The 19,477-nt window shown below is 52.4% G+C and overlaps 1 protein-coding gene across 1 annotated transcript; it reads right to left on the reverse strand.

Annotated features, from left to right (window-relative positions):
* Nucleotides 1–642: 642 nt before the first annotated feature.
* LOC147987695 (putative indole-3-pyruvate monooxygenase YUCCA10) lies at nt 643–2,317 on the reverse strand. The gene is made up of 4 exons (XM_087540411.1): nt 1,619–2,317; nt 1,125–1,358; nt 916–1,038; nt 643–822 (listed from the first exon to the last, which is right to left on the reverse strand). Exons 1-4 carry the CDS (start codon nt 2,315–2,317, stop codon nt 643–645), a joined length of 1,236 nt encoding a protein of 411 aa, XP_087396537.1.
* Between the last annotated feature and the right edge of the window lie 17,160 nt (nt 2,318–19,477).

Below are 19,477 nucleotides of genomic sequence, written 5' to 3' on the forward strand. Positions count from 1 at the left end.
CATACTGCAAACCCTGCGCTTCGGGCACAACAAACTGTGTCCACAACAGTTAAGGATACGTGTATCACGTAACCACAAATACACGTTCTAGATAGTAGTTTTCCGTCATATGGTGTTCTAAGTTTGAGTTTTAAGTTTCTAAATATGTTCACAAATATTTTTAATGATTTATAGTACGTCAGATACCCCATGCAGATGCATGGGATGATAACTAGTGCCATTCTAAGACTGAATAGCACTACAGTACCGGCGATGGATGTAGTGAACTATGCATTTATTTTAGGCTGATGTGATTACTACATCCGACAGTTGTATACTGATGGGGTAAACATGCCACAAGAGATCTTGGTATAGATAATAGTGTATTGAGCGCATGCCTTTTGCACATATAATTTCAAGTAAATAAAATATAATACACAGTTGTAGGTTCAACCAAAATTAGAAATCTCTCCGCGTAATGAGAGTACATAGCCCTTGATTATAGTATAATAGTACATCTCTCTCCGGGGCTCATATGAACCTTAAAATAAACATAAATTTACTTGTCTAAAAGGTAGATACAAAGGTGACACAATGGATATATTTCTCAAAGAATCAACCTTCTAGCATGCTTGCCATGGTAAACTACATGTAAAAGATGATTTAACTTGACATAGAGTCCATCATAGATTTGATGTCATTAGCGATATTCTTGGCATCTGTTGCAATACCAGCTAATCCTCTCCTCGCCAACCCAGCACAGTAAAGCCCATTTCCACCTTTCCAATGATTCGGATATTTTTGGATGGGCAGTCCGTTGCCATTTAACATGCTCTCACCATTCTGGATTAAAAACACATAGAGCCTGTTAGCAGATTTAATAATGGTTACACCAAGAAAACAAACTCAGACATGTTCAAACACAAGCTATATTACCTTGAGCCACATATTTGCTGTGCTTTTGTATCCAGTTGCAAACACAATTGCATCAAATGACATTCTTTGGCTGCATTGAAATTTAATTATGTTGCCCTTGATCTTACTAATGCTCCCTTGAACCTTTAGGAGATAAAAAATACATTGATAACTTGGCATATCAAATCAACATATGTTATAAATTTATGCCATGTCAAGGATATACTTACTTTGATGATGCCTTTTTTGATCAATCCAACAGTCCCAACATCAATTACTGCAGATCGGCCTGTTTCTGATTTGAGGGTCATTGGACCCATTTTTGGCCTTGTGATGCCATGCTGTGACAGGTCTCCAAATATTAAATACGCTGCCATCACAAGGAGTTTATCCACTAGATTCAATGGAAGACGGTGAGCAAGTGTCATCCCCAAACGAATTAATTCCTTTGTCATTACATGAATCTGCAACCACAAAACATGTCACACCTCTTTTGAAGTATGCACTATAAAAATAGAATTTCTTCTTTCAAGAAATTAATTTTTGTCATGTGGTTCCTCTAGTCTTTCAGTTGTTTGTGTGTGATATAAAACAGTCCATCTCTTTTTCTATGTGAAATACTTCCTATTAGTAATAACACTAAAAATTGCATCTATTCTATTAATAACTATACTAAGAGTTTGCGTTCATGCATCCAATGAAAATATATAGTGCATGTACGTACCGGGCTTCGTATAACAATCGATGTGTTGGCACCATGGGTCGCAAGGTCATAAGCAATTTCCATCCCGGAGTTGCCAGATCCAATGACCAATACATTCTTGCCAGAGTAGCTCTTGCCTGACTTGTAGCTTGAGGAGTGGATAACATCACCTGGAAAGTTTTCCAGTCCAGGGAACATTGGAATATTCTCTGCACTATTCTCACCACTTGCCACAACAAGAAACTTCGCCGTGAACTTGACTGTGGTGCACTTTGACATGTCCTTTGCCACAATGGACCAACATTTTTCATCATTGTCATATGTGGATGACTCCACGCTGGTGAGATACTTTGGTTGAATGTTGAAAAGCTCAACATAGTCATCCAAGTACTTCACAAACAAGGTTTTTGGTATGTACGTTGGTGAATCTACAGGGTATGACATGTGTGGCAACTCACAGAACTCCTTTGCGAGATGCAGCTTGAGGCGATCATACGCGCGGTTGCGCCAGAGTGACGCGCTACAGCTCTCGCGCTCGACGATGGCATAAGGAATTGAGAATTGGCTAAGGCATGCTGCCGTTGCGAGGCCTGCTGGCCCAGCACCAACAATCAACACTGTTACACCCTCCATTTCAAAGAGAAGACTTGACAAATCTGTGGGATAAGTTCGATGGTAGTCCAGTGTTTGTGTGTTTGCTCGATGAACTTTGGATGACATGCTCGTGTATGGGGGCATATATATACTGGTATCCTTCATGGGCCAATCTGTTTTATGGATTGAGGGATGAAAAAGGTAAATATTTATTGAGGCCTAATCCTAGTGTGTAGGAGTATTTCCATCTAAAAATGGAGCCGTTGTTGGTTGTGAAGGCGTGTACTGATACAAAATAGGTAGGAAACACACCGTTGATCGATTGTTGGTATTGGAAATTTATCGACCATCTTTTTTATGTATAGATTAAAGATTCTTCATGTTTCTTTCCTTTTGCATTGTCACCAATGACAATTACTACTCTAATAATATTCAAGTGTTTCTTCCTCTTTGTATACGATATAGGATATTATAAGGATAAGTCTGATTTCCAAACACACATTTATAGGCAAAGTCAAATATAATGTGGATGACAAAAGGAAACAATCATCTGAGAAGGATTTGTTACCAACCATGTTAACCGGTTTTGTCGGCTAGTTTTGCATCTGGTTCAGTTGTATGATGGTCAGTTTTGGTTTTGCCTCCGGTTGAGTTGACGACCATTGCCATACCTTTGGTGTCAACACAACGAGCCGTTCGATGTTGTGAACAAAAAGAAGTGGAACTTTAGTTCAAATATTTGAAACCATTTTTTTAATATAAATTCGTTTCTATACTGAACACTCGTTTAATGTGAGGCCATATTTGAACTTTGGTACATGCATATTGTCCTATGCCTAAACATCAAATTGAACACTCATTGTATTTTTAACTCTACACACCAGAGTGTGGATATATTTTGTTAAAAAGATAATAAACCAATTTACTGAAAATCAAAATTGTCAATCCTGTCTCAATGCGGTTTTGCAAACTTGTGTGGTTCCAAACTGACTGACACAGATTAATCACAATTGTACGCAACTTCCATGCAAAACTTAACTGGAGAAGTGGATCTCGTACAGTTCATCGGATTTTGATTTGCCCAACAGAATAATCCACTACCTTCTGTGACTTACATTTAGCATGGCACAAACTGCAGACTAAACCTATCGAATAGATGATTACATTCGATTTACGACCGTCGAGTCCAAATGATTTCAACATCTATCAGACTACCACTCTGCCTCCCGCAGTTGGATCTTCTAAAGACTTGTCTGCTGGGTAGGTATATTCAGGCCTTCCTCACATGAAGGATCGTGTGGTACAGACAAGTAGCATCTTCTCTTCTTTCCAGATGGTCACTTCCCTTGGATCATTTTTGCGTGCGGAGGAACTCCCGCATTTCTTGGTGGAACTCCCCACTCACTATCAACCGCATCTTCTTCGCGTCCTCCCACAACAAGTACCCATTATCCCTTGCTTTGTCACAACATTGGTCAAACATGTCCTACGGAAATAAGCGGCACCTTGATGTAAGTATAGTTGTAATCATACTACTAGAGTACATGTTTTGAAATGTGTCCAAGCACCGTCCATCCGCAAGGAGCTGAAAGGGTTTGATGGGTGAAGGGTTTATTAATCCAACTGTCCCAACTCAATCTTGTGGGTCGGTTGGTTTCTAACTTGAGGGTCATTCGACCATTTTTGGTTTTGGGCCTTGTGACTCCATATACCTCGATCGATCTCCAAATATGACATTCGCTACCATCACAAAGAGGTCACCCACTAGATTTAGTGAAACAAAGTGAGCAAGTGTCATCCCAGCTAAATTAATTCTCTTGTCATCACATGAATCTGCAACCAAAGGACATGTCACGCCTCTTTTGAAGCATTCCTTATAGAACAAAATTTCATAGAATATCTTCTTTCAATTGTTATTTTTTGTCATGTAGTTCCTCTAGTTGTTTGTCGTTTGGGCGTGATATAAAACAGTCCATCTCTTATATATGTGAAATACTTTCTATTAGTAATAATACTGAAAAAAATGCATCTCTTCTATGTAACCACAAATTCACGTTCTAAATAGTAATTTTCTGTCATATGGTGTTCCAAGTTTTAGATTTAAGTTTCTAAATCAGTTCACAGATATTTTTAATGATTTATTAGTACGTCAACTAGCCCATGTAGTTTCACACGTTGATAATTTGTGCCATTCGAAGACTGAATAGTACGTGGAGGATCTCCTCCTATTGCTCCTGCTGCTGCTTGAGGGCCTCGCGGAGGATCTTGGCGCTGATGGAGGAGGGCACAAACTCCTCCTCCTCGGCCTGGTGGCGCTTGGCGGTGCCGGAGCGACGGCGCTTCCCGGCGTCAGCCACCGCGTCCGGGTCGGCGCCGAGTGGCAGGCGGCTGCCCTTGGGCTGCTTCTTGGAGGACTCGTGCTTCTTGCCGGTCATGGCCGCTGGCTCGGGCCTCGGTGGTGGTCTGCCAGGTAGGAGGCGGGGCGGCGGGGGACGGAGGTGGGGAGGGAGACGGCGGCGCTGCGTAGTAAACACTGCCTTCTGTGACTTACATTTAGCATGGCCTTCTGTGACGGGGCGGCGGGCCTCGGGTTTTGATTTTCCCAACAGAATAATCCACTACCTTCTGTGACTTACATTTAGCATGGCACAAACTGCAGACTAAACCTATCGAACATATGATTACATTCGATTTACGACCGTCGAGTCCAAATGATTTCAACATCTACCAGACTACCACTCTGACTCATGCAGTTGGATCTTCTAAAGACTTGTCTGCTGGGTACGTATATTCAGGCCTTCCTCACATGAAGGATTGTGTGGTACAGACAAGTAGCATCTTCTCTTCTTTCCAGATGGTCACTTCCCTTGGATCATTTATTCGTGCGGAGGAACTCCCGCATTTCTTGGTGGAACTCCCCACTCACTATCATTCGCATCTTCTTCGCGTCCTCCCTCAACAAGTACCCATTATCCCTTGCGTGGTCACAACATTGATCGAACATGTCCTACGCAAATAAGCGGCACCCAGATGTAAGTATAGTGGTAATCAGACTACTAGAGTACAGGTTTTGAAATGTGTCCAAGCACCGTCCATCCGCAAGGAGCTGGAAGGGTTTGATGGGTGAAGGGTTTATTAATCCAACTGTCCCAACTCAATCGTTGTGGGTCGGTTGGTTTCGAGCATGAGGGTCATTCGACCATTTTTGGTTTTGGGCCTTGTGACGCCATATACCTCGATCGATCTCCAAATATGACATTCGCTACCATCACAAAGAGGTCACCCACTAGATTTAGTGAAACAAAGTGAGCAAGTGTCATCCCAACTAAATTAATTCTCTTGTCATCACATGAATCTGCAACCAAAAGACATGTCACGCCTCTTTTGAAGCATGCCTGATAGAACAAAATTTCATAGAATTTCTTCTTTCAATAGTTATTTTTTGTCATGTAGTTCCTCTAGTTGTTTTGCCGTTTGTGCGTGATATTAAACAGTCCATCTCTTATATATGTAAAAATGCATCTCTTCTATGTAACCACAAATTCACGTTCTAAATAGTAGTTTTCCGTCATATGGTGTTCAAACTTTTAGATTTAAGTTTCTAAATCAGTTCACAGATATTTTTAATGATTTATTAGTACGGCAGTGCTGGGGTACTGACCCACGAGCACCTATGGGACCGGCGGACCGAGTCCCTTTCGGTTCGGCGGGGGCGGGGGTCGCACGAAGAGCGGATCGAGGCGAAGCATACGAGCGGTTTACCCAGGTTCGGGCCGCACGGATGCGTAAAATCCTACTCCTACTTTGTGGTTTGTATTGAGTTCTTGCTCGGGAGCGCAGAGTGCCACAGTACACTCTAGCAACTAACGAGACCGAGCGTGAGAGTTCTTCCTCCTTCCCCTATGTTGCGCATGGGCCTCCTTTTATATGCTCAAGGGGTCACCGACAGGTGGCAACGTAGACAAGGGTAAAAATGTAAAGGTGCTGCGGTTGGTACAGCTACCTGCTACAGTGTATCATACCTAACCCTGACAGCAGGGGACAAGGGCATTAAATGCCCGTCTGCGTCACCTAAATAGTGCAAAAGGGACCGTCAGGGACGCCACCGCTCGCCACGATGGCAATCTTGTCAGCGCCGCTTGCCACCGCGCACCGCTGGCTGCACAGCCTCCCGCCACGTACGCTTGGAAGGGTCCCAGAGCGACACGTTGGTGGGTGTGCTGGAGCGTGGACACAGAGTGGTGGCTTGCCGCGGCAAGTGCCTTGCCGCGGTCGTTGTCTTGTCGCATCCGGGAGCTTGTCGCTCACCGGGCCTTGCCGGGACGCGTGGCGCGTCGCGGCAAGTTCCTTGAGACGCCTTGGTTGGCCTTCCCGGCAAGCTCCTCTTGCCGGGGTCTTGTCTCCTTGAATGGCCCCAGGGGAACCACGGAGGACCTTGGCGGTCACCCGGCAAGCCTTGCCGCGGGATGCTGCGACTACCCGTGCACAAGTTCGGGATACTAGGGTACCCCTACTCTAGTACACCGACAGGAGCCCCCGGGCCTGGGCCATACACGGTGCCGAGCGCTGTTGGGCCAGGCCCAAAACAGGGCACGGGCACGCGCGGCCTGGGCTACGCCGTATCTCTCTCCGTATCCACCGCGCCCTCCCCGAACGACACGCGTTGAATGCGGCGTCGTGGGAGAGATCGTGGGTGGTTTCTTTATTCGGAAATGCGGAACGTCCGCCCCCTCCCTCCTTATAAGCAGGGGAAACAGGGGCAGTTCGCCCATTCGCCGGTTGCTACTCCAATCTCGGAAATCTCCGCCGCTCCCTCGTCTTCCCAAAGCCGAAAGGGAGCAGCGCCTCGCCCAACATTGCCACCAGCACCACCAACGCCGTCGACCTCCTCCACCACTTCCGCCATGGCTCCGAAAGCTGACAAGGGGAAGGTTGTGAAGTCGACCGAGGCGCAGCGGCTTGCGGCGCTGTGAAAGGAGCGGGTAGTCTTCCCCCCAAGCTTGCCGCGAGGGAGCTGAGGGAGAACTACTATCTCTTCTGGTCGACGGAGACGCGAGCGCATCCGCGCACGAAGGTACTTCCAGCCACCGCTTGGAAAATGGCTCCAAACGGATATCCTTTCTTCGCCTTGTTCTTCTACTGCGGGCTCTGCCCGCCCTTCTCTGAGTTCTTCTGCGATATCATGAACACCTACGGATTCCATCTCCTTGACTTCACCCCCAATGCCGTTCTGACCATGGCAGTTTTCGCACATCTCTGTGAAAACTTTGTCGGAGTCCATCCCAATGTAGCCCTTTTCCGCCACTTCTTTATGCCCCGAGTAGAGAGAGGAGAACCTTTATCCGGCGGAATCACCTGGATCTCGAGGGCCGGCAAGAAGGACACTTATCTGGAGGGAGAGTTCCGCGGCAAGTGGGAGGAATGGAGAGCAGACTGGTGCTGGATTGACGAGGAGAACCCGCAGCCGTTTACCGCCCAGCGCCAAACCCCAGTAGCACGCGGCAGCGATTGGAGTGACGTGGCCCCGGAAGATGATAGGCTTAAGATTGCCGTCACCCGGATCCTACGCCTCAGGCTTGCCGGGCTCACTGTAGGCGCTGTTAGCGCAGATTTCCTTCGCCGCTGCATTGCCCCCCTGCAGGAACGGGGGAGGCCCACTTGGGAATTCAAGAATGCGGCGGATATCATGAGGCTGCGTCCGGGCCTCAACTTCAACTTCACTGTTTTGGAGCTCAACGCAATGCTCCAGGAGCTGTTCAAGTACGACCCTCAACATCCTGAAGTGTTCAGGTTGCCGGGGGGTGTTGTTCCGCTGTGCAACAACTCTGCGCTCGACCGCATCCGTGCAAGGATGCCGCTGTGCGATTCGCATGGAATTGTCCCAACTTGGCAAGAGCCTGCAGACGACGTTGTGCAGCAGTTCTTTGACGACTTGGTAGAAGTGCCGATCTGCTCCGATGAAAAGGATAGGCTCACCCGCGACACCACCGATGAGGAGATGACACGCATCGCCACCAGGCTAGAAGAGGCGGCGGCAGCCGCAGCCGCGGGCGAATTTGGATTCACCGTAGAGGAGGCAGATGCAGCAGAGGCGGCAAGCCATGCCGAGTGAGGGGAGCTCGCCGGCGAGAAAGTGCTTGCCGGGCATAATGCCGAGTCGAGCGAGCCCGCCAAGGATTCGAGCGGCTCGCTGGAGATCAACTCCTCTTCCTCCTCATCTTCAGGCAGCTCGCCGCAAGCAGAGCCTCCATCCCCACCAAGAAGGCGTCTCCGCAAGGCCGGGGACGTAGCGGGGCGGCAGGCGAGTGAACAGTCGCTGCGCCGCGTGACGCGCTCCACCGCGGCAAGCACTGTTGCTGCGGGAGCACCTCATGCTGCTACGGCAACTGGAGCGGGGTCGTCTCAGGCCACCGCCACTGTTCCCGCCAAGCGGCCAAGGGAAACTACTCCTCCGCCTCCTCGCGCTGGACGTGGGCCGGACTTCCACTTCTCCGCGTTCAGCTCCGACGAGGAAGAAGAAGAAGAGTAAGATTCTCTTGTTGTACTTGTAGTTCTTCAATTCTTGCCATTTTATCTTGTATCTCATTTGCTTTGCTCTAAACTTGTTCCTTTTCAGGACTCTGGCCCAGAGAACAGCGAAGAGGGCCAAGGTCCCGGTGATTATCATCGAGGACGAACCCACCGCGACAGCAGGGGGTGCGCCCGAGACAACCTTGCCGGACCCGGCAACTTTTCTCCAGAGCAGCCCCCAGCGTAAGTATATGGTTCGCTTTCCGCTGTGAGGCGCGCATGGATACTCTGTATTTGCTAATATCTGATTGTTGATTTGTGTAGGCGCAGAGCAGCCCCACCAGGAGCGCCCAGAGACTGCCCCCGAAAGGCCAAGGGAGAGTCCTCCGGCAAGGGGGAATTCTCCGGCAAGGGACAGCACCAGCGTCCCCCCGGCGGCGGGGACTACGACTGCCGAACCCAGTAGAGGTAATATTCTCTTCAAAGCTTCCCTTGGGTTCTTCTTATTGTTGGGTATTTGTTTGACCTTTCTCCCCTTTTCCGGCAATCAGACCCATCTGCTGCAGAGCCGATGGAGATCGAGGTTGCCACCGGCGATGAGGCCGCCAAAGCTGCCGCCGCAGCAGCTGGCGGGTGGTCTGGCGATCGCACTGATGGCCCTGAGGCCACAGGAGCGCCAGGCGCTACGTCGACCGCCGACCCGTCCGCCGCTGCCGCAGCGCCAGGCTCCGAAGAGCCCCAGCCAGGTATCTACTTGAAGGCCGGCGATGGCGTCTTCATCAACCTCCCCTGGGCGTCAAGCTCCAGGGCGCCGATCGAAGGAGAGAGCTTTGACGGAGAGGTGCTCGCCTCCGCTGGGTTGACGCTAGTTGATGCGCCGAGCAGCAGCAGCGGCGAGCTTGAGGAGGAGCGGCTGCTGCGGAAGCTGTTGTCGCTCTACCGCGCGCGGCAAGCCAAGCTGGAATCCCGCGAGGCGCTTGTCGCGAAGGCGGGAGCGGACATCGAGAAGCGCACCGAGGAGCTCCGAGGTCTCAACCAGGAAGCTCTCCGGTCCCTGGCAGAGGAGCGGGAGCAGCTCGCCGAAGAGCAGAAGGCCTTCTTCCTTGAGAAGGCCGAAGCTGAAGAGCAACAACGGCTTGCCGCTGAGAAGCTGTTCGCGCAGGAGGGCGAGCTGGCGCAGCGGAAGGTTAACCTCGACAGCCACGAGGAGGAGCTTGCCACGCGTGAGCTGGAAATCGGCGGAGCCCTTAAGCAAGCAGAGGATGCTGCCGCAGTTGCCGAGGCCGCCAAGAAGGAGCTGGAGACGAAGGTGGCGCAGCTGGAGGCCGATCTCAAGGCTAGTGGTGAAGAACTTGCCATGCTCAAGCTTGAGCGGGAGAAGGATGCCCACAGCAACTCAGAGCTGCAGGCTCGCCTCGCCGAGAAGGGAAAAGAGCTCAGCGCCGCCAAGGACTCCAATGCAGATCTTGAGTTGAAGCTGACCACTTTGACCAAGACGCTGGAGAAAGTGGAGCACTGGACGGAGGGTCTCGTGAGTGCTGCCGCAGATATCGACAGGGAGCTGGCACAGCTGGGGGTGGAGGATCTCGGGTATCCCTCCGATGAGAACCTCCAACCCAGCGCCAAGCTCACCTTGTTCTTCAAAGGCGTGGCGATGGCCCTCCAGCGGCTCTGAGAGAAGATCCAAAAGCAGCTGGCCGACGAGTCACGCAAGATCTGCGCGGGAGCTCTTCAAAAGGTGTTGGTGAAGGTGGCCTTCCGCAACCCAGGCCTCAACCTCACCAACGTCCTCAAGACTCTGCCGCCGGATGCTGATCTGGAGGCGATCAAGACCCTTGTCGCACCCATTGTGGACAAGGTGAGCGGGATCAAGAGGGTTGAGGGCGACCGCGTAGACTAGGCCGCCCGTTTTCTTCTTTTCTTGTCGCTGCTGGTCATGTTATGAAAACAATCTGTTAGAGCCGCGACAAGCTACTTTGTAATATAACTCTATTCTGGGCAATGATTGCAATGTTATTCCCTTTACTTGATTCCTCCCTTTGTATGTTTTTGCCCTACGCTTTTAGGGAACTTGCCGGTGCAGGCACCTTAGCCGCGAGCGCTGAGTGCGGGACGTCAACAGCCTGCTGGCGATGCCGCTACCGACAAGAAACCTTGTCGCAATTAGTCGCAGCTGACTTAAGTTGTTGAGCGGACTCGAAACAAAGTAAGGGCGCAACTAGCTGCGAGTTGGTTCCTCCGCGCATAGGTTTTCCATACAAAGTGCGGTCGTTCAAGGGAGATAACTTAAAAATTTAAAAAATCTGATTGCTCAAACTTTGGCAACTTAGCTTTTCTGTTGTTTGCTTCCCGGTAAGGCGAAACTTTCTCGAACGACGCCTGGTCCACACCATTATCTTCTCCTTCCCCCCGGCAAACTTGTGGGCAAGGGAACCTTCCTTTCCTTGAGAAAAAAGAAAGAGGAGAAAATAAAGATATGGAGCCTTACGGCTCGTTATTGCTTACCGGGGAGTAGGTGCTGCACAAAGTGTCAGATAACACATGAAAAAAATAGAAAGCATGAAATTGACAAGATGTGCGGAGCACATGAGCTTTACTTATGCACGGGGTCTGCGCCCGGCTTTGTACAAAGGATTACATGCAACAGCGGCAAGACTTGTACAAAAGGTGGTTGCCGGAACAGGTTCCGGCAACCGCGCCTTACGGGTAAAACTTACGAAGATGCTCAATGTTCCAGGAGTTGCTCACCGGAATGGCATCTTTGGTCTCCAGGCGGACAGCGCCAGGCCTAGTGACTCGTTTCACCCGGTAAGGGCCTTCCCACTTCGGCGTCAACTTGTTGGAATTCTTGGCGGACTGAACACGCCGAAGAACAAGGTCGCCTTCCTCGAGACTTCTGGCGTTAACTTTGCGGCTATGGTAGCGGCGCAAAGCCTGCTGGTAGCAAGCAGCTCGCACAGCAGCCTGAAGACGGTCTTCCTCAAGGAGCAGCGCGTCATCTTGTTGCAGCTGCTCTTGCTCAAGCTCATCATAAGTGAGCACTCGAGGTGACCCGTATACGAGTTCCGTGGGGAGAACTGCCTCTGCTCCATAGACTAGAGTGAAAGGTGTCTGGCCAGTGGCTCGATTTGGCGTCGTCCTGATCGACCAAAGAACCACCGGCAGCTCCTCGATCCAGTTTCTTCCGCACTTGTGCAGCCTGTCGAAAGTCCTGGTCTTGAGCCCATGCAGCACTTCAACATTTGTCCTCTCCGCTTGACCGTTGCTTCTCGGGTGAGCAATAGAAGCGAAGCAGACCTTGGCGCCAAGATCTTGGACGTACTGCATGAAGGTGCGGCTCGTAAATTGCGTACTGTTGTCGGTGATTATCCTGTTAGGGATCCCAAAATGGTAAACAATCGACCTGAAGAACTTGACTGCTGACTGTGCTGTCACGTTCCTCACTGCTTCCACTTCCGGCCACTTTGTGAACTTGTCGATTGCAACGTACAAGTACTCAAAGGCCCCGATTGCTCGGGGAAAGGGGCCGAGGATGTCGAGCCCCCAGACCGAAAATGGCCAGGATAAAGGGATCGTCTGGAGAGCTTGAGCTGGTTGGTGTATCTGCTTGGAATGGAACTGGCACGCTTCACACTTGGTTACTTGTGCAGTTGCATCCTGGAGGGCTGTCGGCCAAAAGAAACCTTGCCGGAATGCTTTGCCGGCAAGTGCTCTTGCGCCAATGTGGTGACCACATATGCCTCCATGTATCTCTGCCAACAGCTTTTTTCCGTCTTCCCGGTGAATACACTTCAATTTCACACCGTTGAGTCTTCTTCTGTACAGTGTCTTGTCGACAAACTGGTACATACTTGACTGCCGGGCTACTCTTTCCGCTTCTTCTTGCTCTTCGGGAAGTTCTCCTGTCTGAAGGAAACGGACAATCTGCTGTGCCCATGCTGGAGCTTGTGGCTCGACAACAAGGACTAAAGGCAAATCTGCTGCTGTGGGAACATCCGCTTCTACGGCAAGAACCTGCGGCTCTACCGGAGCTTGACGTTCCCCGGCAAGCTTGCCGGAGCAAAACTTGCCGGGAGTTTGTGCTTCAACGGAACAAACCCTAGGGCTTGCCAGAGCAGACTGCTCCTCAGCACTCTTGGCGTTGATCTCAGCTGCTGCGGGAACATCCGCTCCTACGGTGAGAACCTGCGGCTCTGCCGGAGCTTGATGTTCCCCGACAAGCTTGCCGGAGCAAAACTTATCGGGAGCTTCTGCTTCAACGGAACAAACCCTAGGGTTTGCCGGAGCAGACTGCTCCTCAGCATTCTTGGTGTTGATCTTGGGGACCTTCTTGGCGGCGGCTTTGGGAAGCTCTGCCGGAAAATAGTCACCAGAAATCAACTTCCTCTTCTTGCTCTGTCCAGTTGATGGCGTTATGGACGGTTGAGTCAGCTTGAGCACAAAGATCCCTGGTTCCACAGGTAACTTAAGTGCGGCGCACTTTGATAGGCCATCGGCAATGTCGTTCTGAGCTCTTGGAACATGCTCCATCTGTAGGCCGTCAAAGTGCTCTTCTAGCTTTCTCACTTCGTCGACGTAGGCTTCCATCAACGGACTCTGATAGCTCTTGTTCACTTGGCGGACGACAAGCTGCGAGTCACCCCTGACAATGAGCTTCTTGATCCCAAGGTCTGCCGCGATCCTGAGACCGGCAAGCAAGCCTTCATACTCTGCAGTATTGTTTGTTGCTTGCTCCTTGGAAAAGTGCATTTGGACTACGTACTTGAGGTGCTCTCCGGTGGGTGCGACAAGCAGCACGCCAGCGCCGGCGCCTTGCAGCGAAAAGGCACCATCAAAGTACATCAGCCACTCTTTGCTTGCTTCCTCGCCGGGGATGCTCGTTTCTGGAATTTCTTCATCTGGTGTTGGCGTCCATTCTGCTATGAATTCTGCCAATGCTCTGCTTTGGATAGTTGAAGTACTCTCAAACTTGAGGCCAAAGCTTGACAGTTCCAGTGCCCACTCAACAATCCTGCCTGTTGCTTCTGGATTCTGTAGTATCCTCTTCAGCGGAAAGCGAGTGACAATTGTGATCTCATGTGCTTGGAAGTAATGGCGCAGCTTTCTTGAGGCCATGAGAAGGCCGAAAAGCAATTTCTGCATGCCAGAGTACCTTGTCCTAGCCCCCTGTAGAAGGGAACTGACAAAGTAAACTGGGCGCTGCACCATTCTCTTCTGTATCTCCTCGCGCGTCTGCGCAGATCCATCCTTGTTGGGACCAGAGCTTGTCGGGGAAGCCCCCTGCTTGTCGCTGGATGCGCCTGCCGTGGTTGCTGGCTCGTCATCTGCCTCCCTCTCTGCCACTAACGCAGCACTAACCACTTGATTGGTTGCCGCTATATACAACAACAACTTCTCTTGTGGCTTAGGTGCGACAAGTGTTGGAGGGGCGGACAGGTATCTCTTTAAGTCTTGCAGCGCAGCCTCCGCTTCCGGAGTCCATTTCATTGGACCTGCCTTTTTCAATATTTTGAAAAATGGCAGGGCGCGCTCAGCAGACCTAGAAATAAACCTGCTGAGATTAGCCACGCAACCGGCAAGTCTTTGTACATCCTTGACGCGCTTTGGTGCTTCAATCTGCTCAATGGCCTTGATCTTTTCGGGGTTGGCTTCGATTCCCCGCTGAGACACGAAGAACCCGAGAAGCTTGCCGGAGTGGACTCCAAACACACACTTCTCGGGGTTGAGCTTGAGGCTGATCTTGCGCAGATTTGCAAAGGTCTCGTCTAAATCTTGAATCAGAGTTGCCTTGTCCTTGCTCTTGACTACTATGTCATCCATGTAGGCTTCCACATTTCTGTGTATTTGTGGCTTAAGAGCGACATGGACTACCCTTGCAAATGTTGAACCAGCATTCTTTAAACCGAAAGGCATCCGTATGAAACAGTACGTGCCACATGGAGTAATGAATGCAGTCTTCTCCTCATCCTCTTCTGCCATGAAGATCTGATGATATCCTGAGTATGCGTCAAGAAATGAAAGCAAGTCACATCCGGCCGTGGAGTCAACAATCTAGTCAATGCACGGCAAAGGAAATGGGTCTTTGGGACAAGCTTTGTTAACATCGGTAAAGTCGATACAAAGTCTCCATTTCCCATTCGCCTTGCGCACGACTACAGGATTGGCCAACCACGTAGGATGGAACACTCCTCTGACAAGGCCTGCTGCTTCCAACTTCTTGATCTCTTCTGCGATGAATTCTTGGCGCTCCACTGCTTGCTTCCTGACCTTCTGCTTGACGGGCCGCGCATGAGGACAAACGGCAAGATGGTGCTCAATTACTTTCCTGGGAACACCGGGGATGTCAGACGGTTGCCACGCAAACACGTCGATGTTCGCCCGCAGGAAAGCAATGAGCGCGCTTTCCTATTTAGGGTCGAGAGTGGCACTGATGGTGAAGGTACCACCAGTGCTGTCCTCCTTGGCGGACACCTTCTTGGTCTCTGGCGGAGCTGCCATTGTCTTCTTACACTTGCCGATGGAGCTCGATGGTGCGTCCTCGACGGTAGCGCAGCACTCCGAAGAGGTGCGCTTGCCGGAGTGGGCATCAGAACTCTTGCCGGAATTGGTCTTCTTCTTCCTCCCGGGAGCTTCAATGGCAGGTGACTTGCGATCTGCTGCGGCTGCCGCTTCCCGGTAGATCTTGTCGGCGCAGATAAGAGCATCCTTCTTGTCGCCAGGGACAGAGATGACGCTTATCGGGCCTGGCATCTTCAGCATATTGTATGCGTAGTGAGAGGCTGCCATGAACTTGGCGAGTGCTGGACGGCCGAGTATCCCATTGTAAGGCAATGGAAAATCGGCAACGTCAAAAGTGACCCTCTCAGTTCTGAAGTTCAACTCGCTGCCAAATGTTACTGGCAACGTGACCTTCCCCTTTGGCTTGCTCCTTCCCGGGTTGATTCCTTGGAATGTGCCGGTCTGTTCAAGCTCGCTGTCAGGGATCTGGAGTTTCTGGAGTACAGCAGAGGAGATCAGGTTCAAGCCGGCCCCGCCGTCAACTAGCATCTTAGTGACCTTGAGGTTGCGGATAGTTGGTGAAACCAACATCGGCAAGCACCCGACCGCAGTTATGCGATCAGGGTGGTCCTCAATATCAAAGATGATAGGCGTGCTGGACCACTTCAGAAGCTTGCCTGACTCGACAGGTGGTTCCGCCGCATTGACTTCCCGCACCCACTGCTTGAGTTGGCGGTGCGAAGTATGCAGAGAAGCACCGCCGTCAACGCACAAGACCTCTGTGGCTTTTTGGAACTCCTGCTCACTGGTCTCGACATCATCCATGTCTTCGTCATCTTCATCCTTATCGCGGCCGCGGGGATGTCTGTCTCCTTGCCGCTGCTTGGCCTTGCCGCGGCGTCCTCCCCGGCCGGCGCGCTTCTTGCCGGATTCTCCAGCGCCTCCTTGGGCCCTCTCCTTGTCGCGTCGCTCGTACTCAGCCTTTTGCTGCTGGACAAGCTGCTCGACCTTCTTGCAGCTCTGGAGGTCATGGCCCTTGGTGCGGTGGATCTTGCAGTACTGCTTGTCGGTGCCGTCCTGCTTGTCGGCGACCGCCACAGCCTGGCAGTTGGTGCATGCGGCAATCTCCTTGCCGGAGCTACCAGCCTTGGCTTTCTTGGCGCCACCTTCGTTGCCGGACTGCTCAACGACTAGCACATCTTTGCCTTTCTTCTTTCTGTTGTTCCACCGCCGGTTTTTCTTTGCCGGGGCAGCATCCTCGCTGTCAGATCCTCCTGCTCCTACATTCTCTCCGGGGAGTTTCCTCCCTTATTCAGCACGTGCACACTTGTCGGCCAGGGCATACAGCTCACTGACGTCTCTGATCTTGCACATCGCCATCTCCTCCTGCATCCTGCGGTTACGCACGTTCTGATGGAACGCGCTGATGACCGTGGCAGGGTGGACATCTGGGATGTTGTGCTGTACACGGCTGAATCTCTGAATGTACTTGCGCAGGGGCTCTCCTTCCTTCTGGGCGAGCAGATGAAGGTCACTCTCTTGGCCATGAGGTTTGTGGCCGCCTGTAAAGGCGCCGACAAACTGATGGCATAGGTCTGCCCAGGAAGATATGGAGCTGTCCGGCAAGTGCATGAGCCAGGACCTGACGTTGGGCTTTAGCACCAGCGGGAAGTAGTTGGCAAGGATCTTGTCGTCCCGCCCCCAGCAGCCTGCACCGCGATGGTGTAGATGCTGAGGAACTCCGACGGATGCGACTTGCCGTCGTACTTCTCTGGTACATCTGGCTTGAAATTCTTCGTGCTGGGCCACTGGACTTGCCGCAGCTCATGAGTAAACGTAGGGCAACCTACCGCGTACGGCAAGCCGCCTGGTTCCCCTGGCGCATGCATGTCGACAGAGGGCCCAGCGCACTAGTCCGATTGACGCCGCGCTTCTCTTCGGCGCTCGATGCGAGTACGAGCTTCTTCTTGCTGTCGTTCGTGAAGAACTTGGCGCTGATCGCGACGAGCTCGTGGATCTGATGACGCGGTGGAGTCGCTGTCGAGGTGGATCCGGCGAGTCGGCGATCTTGGCCTTCGGGGCGGAGAGTGCACAGTGGTTGCACCCCCACCGGTCTTGTCGCCACCGGCTCGTGCCTAGCTGACTTGCCGCGGCTGCGACGTGCTCGGCTACCGTTGAGTGTCGCCGTTGGCGAAGCCGATGAGACTCTGAATGGTGGCCCTCCAGTCGTCGATCTTGTCTGCCGTTGGAGGGTAGTCCAGGAGCAGTTGAGCTCGCGCCAAAGTTTCTGCTGCAGTGGCGGGTGGCGGTGGCGAATGGTGTGAGGAGTGGGATATGCTCGGACTTCTAACTATGCTAGAAGGAGCAGTATCCCGTCCAGGCGACCGTGCCTCGCTTGTGCCAGCATGTTGGCGTGCATGCTGGTCTTGGGCACTCCGAGATCCACCAGCTCGATCTTGGTCCAGCAAACGCATGGTACCGTGAGTACCATGACGCTGCCGGTCCCGCGCCTCATGAGATGGGCGCGGTGCATGTACGGACGCCGAGGTCTTGGAGTGCGCCCGGTCGTTGTGGGAGCCAGCTACGCCGCCGATGGGTAGCGCGGCCTTGTCCTTGGACCTGGCAGCACCGTGAGCTCCCTCGTCGACGCCCGTTCTTCCGCCGGCGTCTGCCCCATCAGCCATTTGCTCCGGCGGTGGTGGGTTCGGCGCGGATGGAGCAGCCGCCTCCGAAGCCTTCTTCTTCGGCGGCATGTCGATGAAGATCTAGCTCATGTGAACACCGGATCTGGTTCACACAACCTCGACGCCCCCTACCTGGCGCGCCAAAGATGCCGGGGTACTGACCCACGAGCACCTATGGCACCGGCGGACCGAGTCCCTTTTGGTTCGGCGGGGGCGGGGGTCGCACGAAGAGAGGATCGAGGCGAAGCACACGAGCGGTTTACCCAGGTTCGGGCCGCACGGATGCGTAAAACCCTACTCCTGCTTTGTGGTTTGTATTGAGTTCTTGCTCGGGAGCGCGGAGTGCTACAGTACACTCCAGCAACTAACGAGACCGAGCGTGAGAGTTCTTCCTCCTTCCCCTACGTTGCGCATGGGCCTCCTTTTATATGCTCAAGGGGTCACCGACAGGTGGCAACGTAGACAAGGGTAAAAATGTAAAGGTGCTGCGGTTGGTATAGCTACCTGCTACAGTGTATCATACCTAACCCTGACGGTAGGGGACAAGGGCATTAAATGCCTGTCTGCGTCACCTAAATAGTGCAAAAGGGACCGTCAGGGACGCCACCGCTCGCCACGATGGCAATCTTGTCAGCGCCGCTTGCCACCGCGCACTGCTGGCTGCACAGCCTCCCGCCACGTACGCTTGGAAGGGTCCCAGAGCGACACGTTGGTGGGTGTGCTGGAGCGCGGACACAGAGTGGTGGCTTGCCGCGGCAAGCGCCTTGCCGCGGTCGTTGTCTTGTCGCATCCGGGAGCTTGTCGCTCACCGGGCCTTGCCGGGACGCGTGGCGCGTCGCGGCAAGTTCCTTGAGACGCCTTGGTTGGCCTTCCCGGCAAGCTCCTCTTGCCGGGGTCGTGTCTCCTTGGCTTTGATATGCCTTGGTTGGCCTTTCGGCAAGCTCCTCTTGACGGGGTCTTGTCTCCTTGAATGGCCCCAGGGGAACCACGGAGGACCTTGGCGGTCACCCGGCAAGCCTTGCCGCGGGATGCTGCGACTGCCCGTGCACAAGTTCGGGATACTAGGGTACCCCTACTCTAGTACACCGACAGTCAGCTTGCCCATGTAGTTTCACACGTTGATAATTTGTGCCATTCGAAGACTGAATAGTACGTGGAGGATCTCCTCCTGTTGCTCCTGCTGCTGCTTGAGGGCCTCGCGGAGGATCTTGGCGCTGATGGAGGAGGGCACGAACTCCTCCTCCTCGGTCTGGTGGCGCTTGGCGGCGCCGGAGCGACGACGCTTCCCGGCGTCGGCCACCGCATCAGCGTCGGCGCCGAGCGGCAGGCGGCTGCCCTTGGGCTGCTTCTTGGAGGACTTGTGCTTCTTGCCAATCATGGCCGCTGGCTCGGGCCTCGGTGGTGGTCTGCCGGGTAGGAGGTGGGGCGGCGGGGGACGGAGGTGGGGAGGGAGACGGCGGCGCTGCATAGTAAAACCCTAGAGGAGGAAGGAGGATGGTGGATTGGCGGGTTTTGTTTTTGTGGACTTGTGGACTTGTGGAGGCCTCGCTCGTCATTGCTGGGCCTGCTTGCTTCTTCTCCTTGCTTAAGGGGC

The sequence above is a fragment of the Triticum urartu genome, chromosome 2A (assembly GCF_056163025.1).
Source record: "Triticum urartu cultivar PI428250 chromosome 2A, HENAU_Tu73, whole genome shotgun sequence".
NCBI lineage: Eukaryota > Viridiplantae > Streptophyta > Magnoliopsida > Poales > Poaceae > Triticum > Triticum urartu.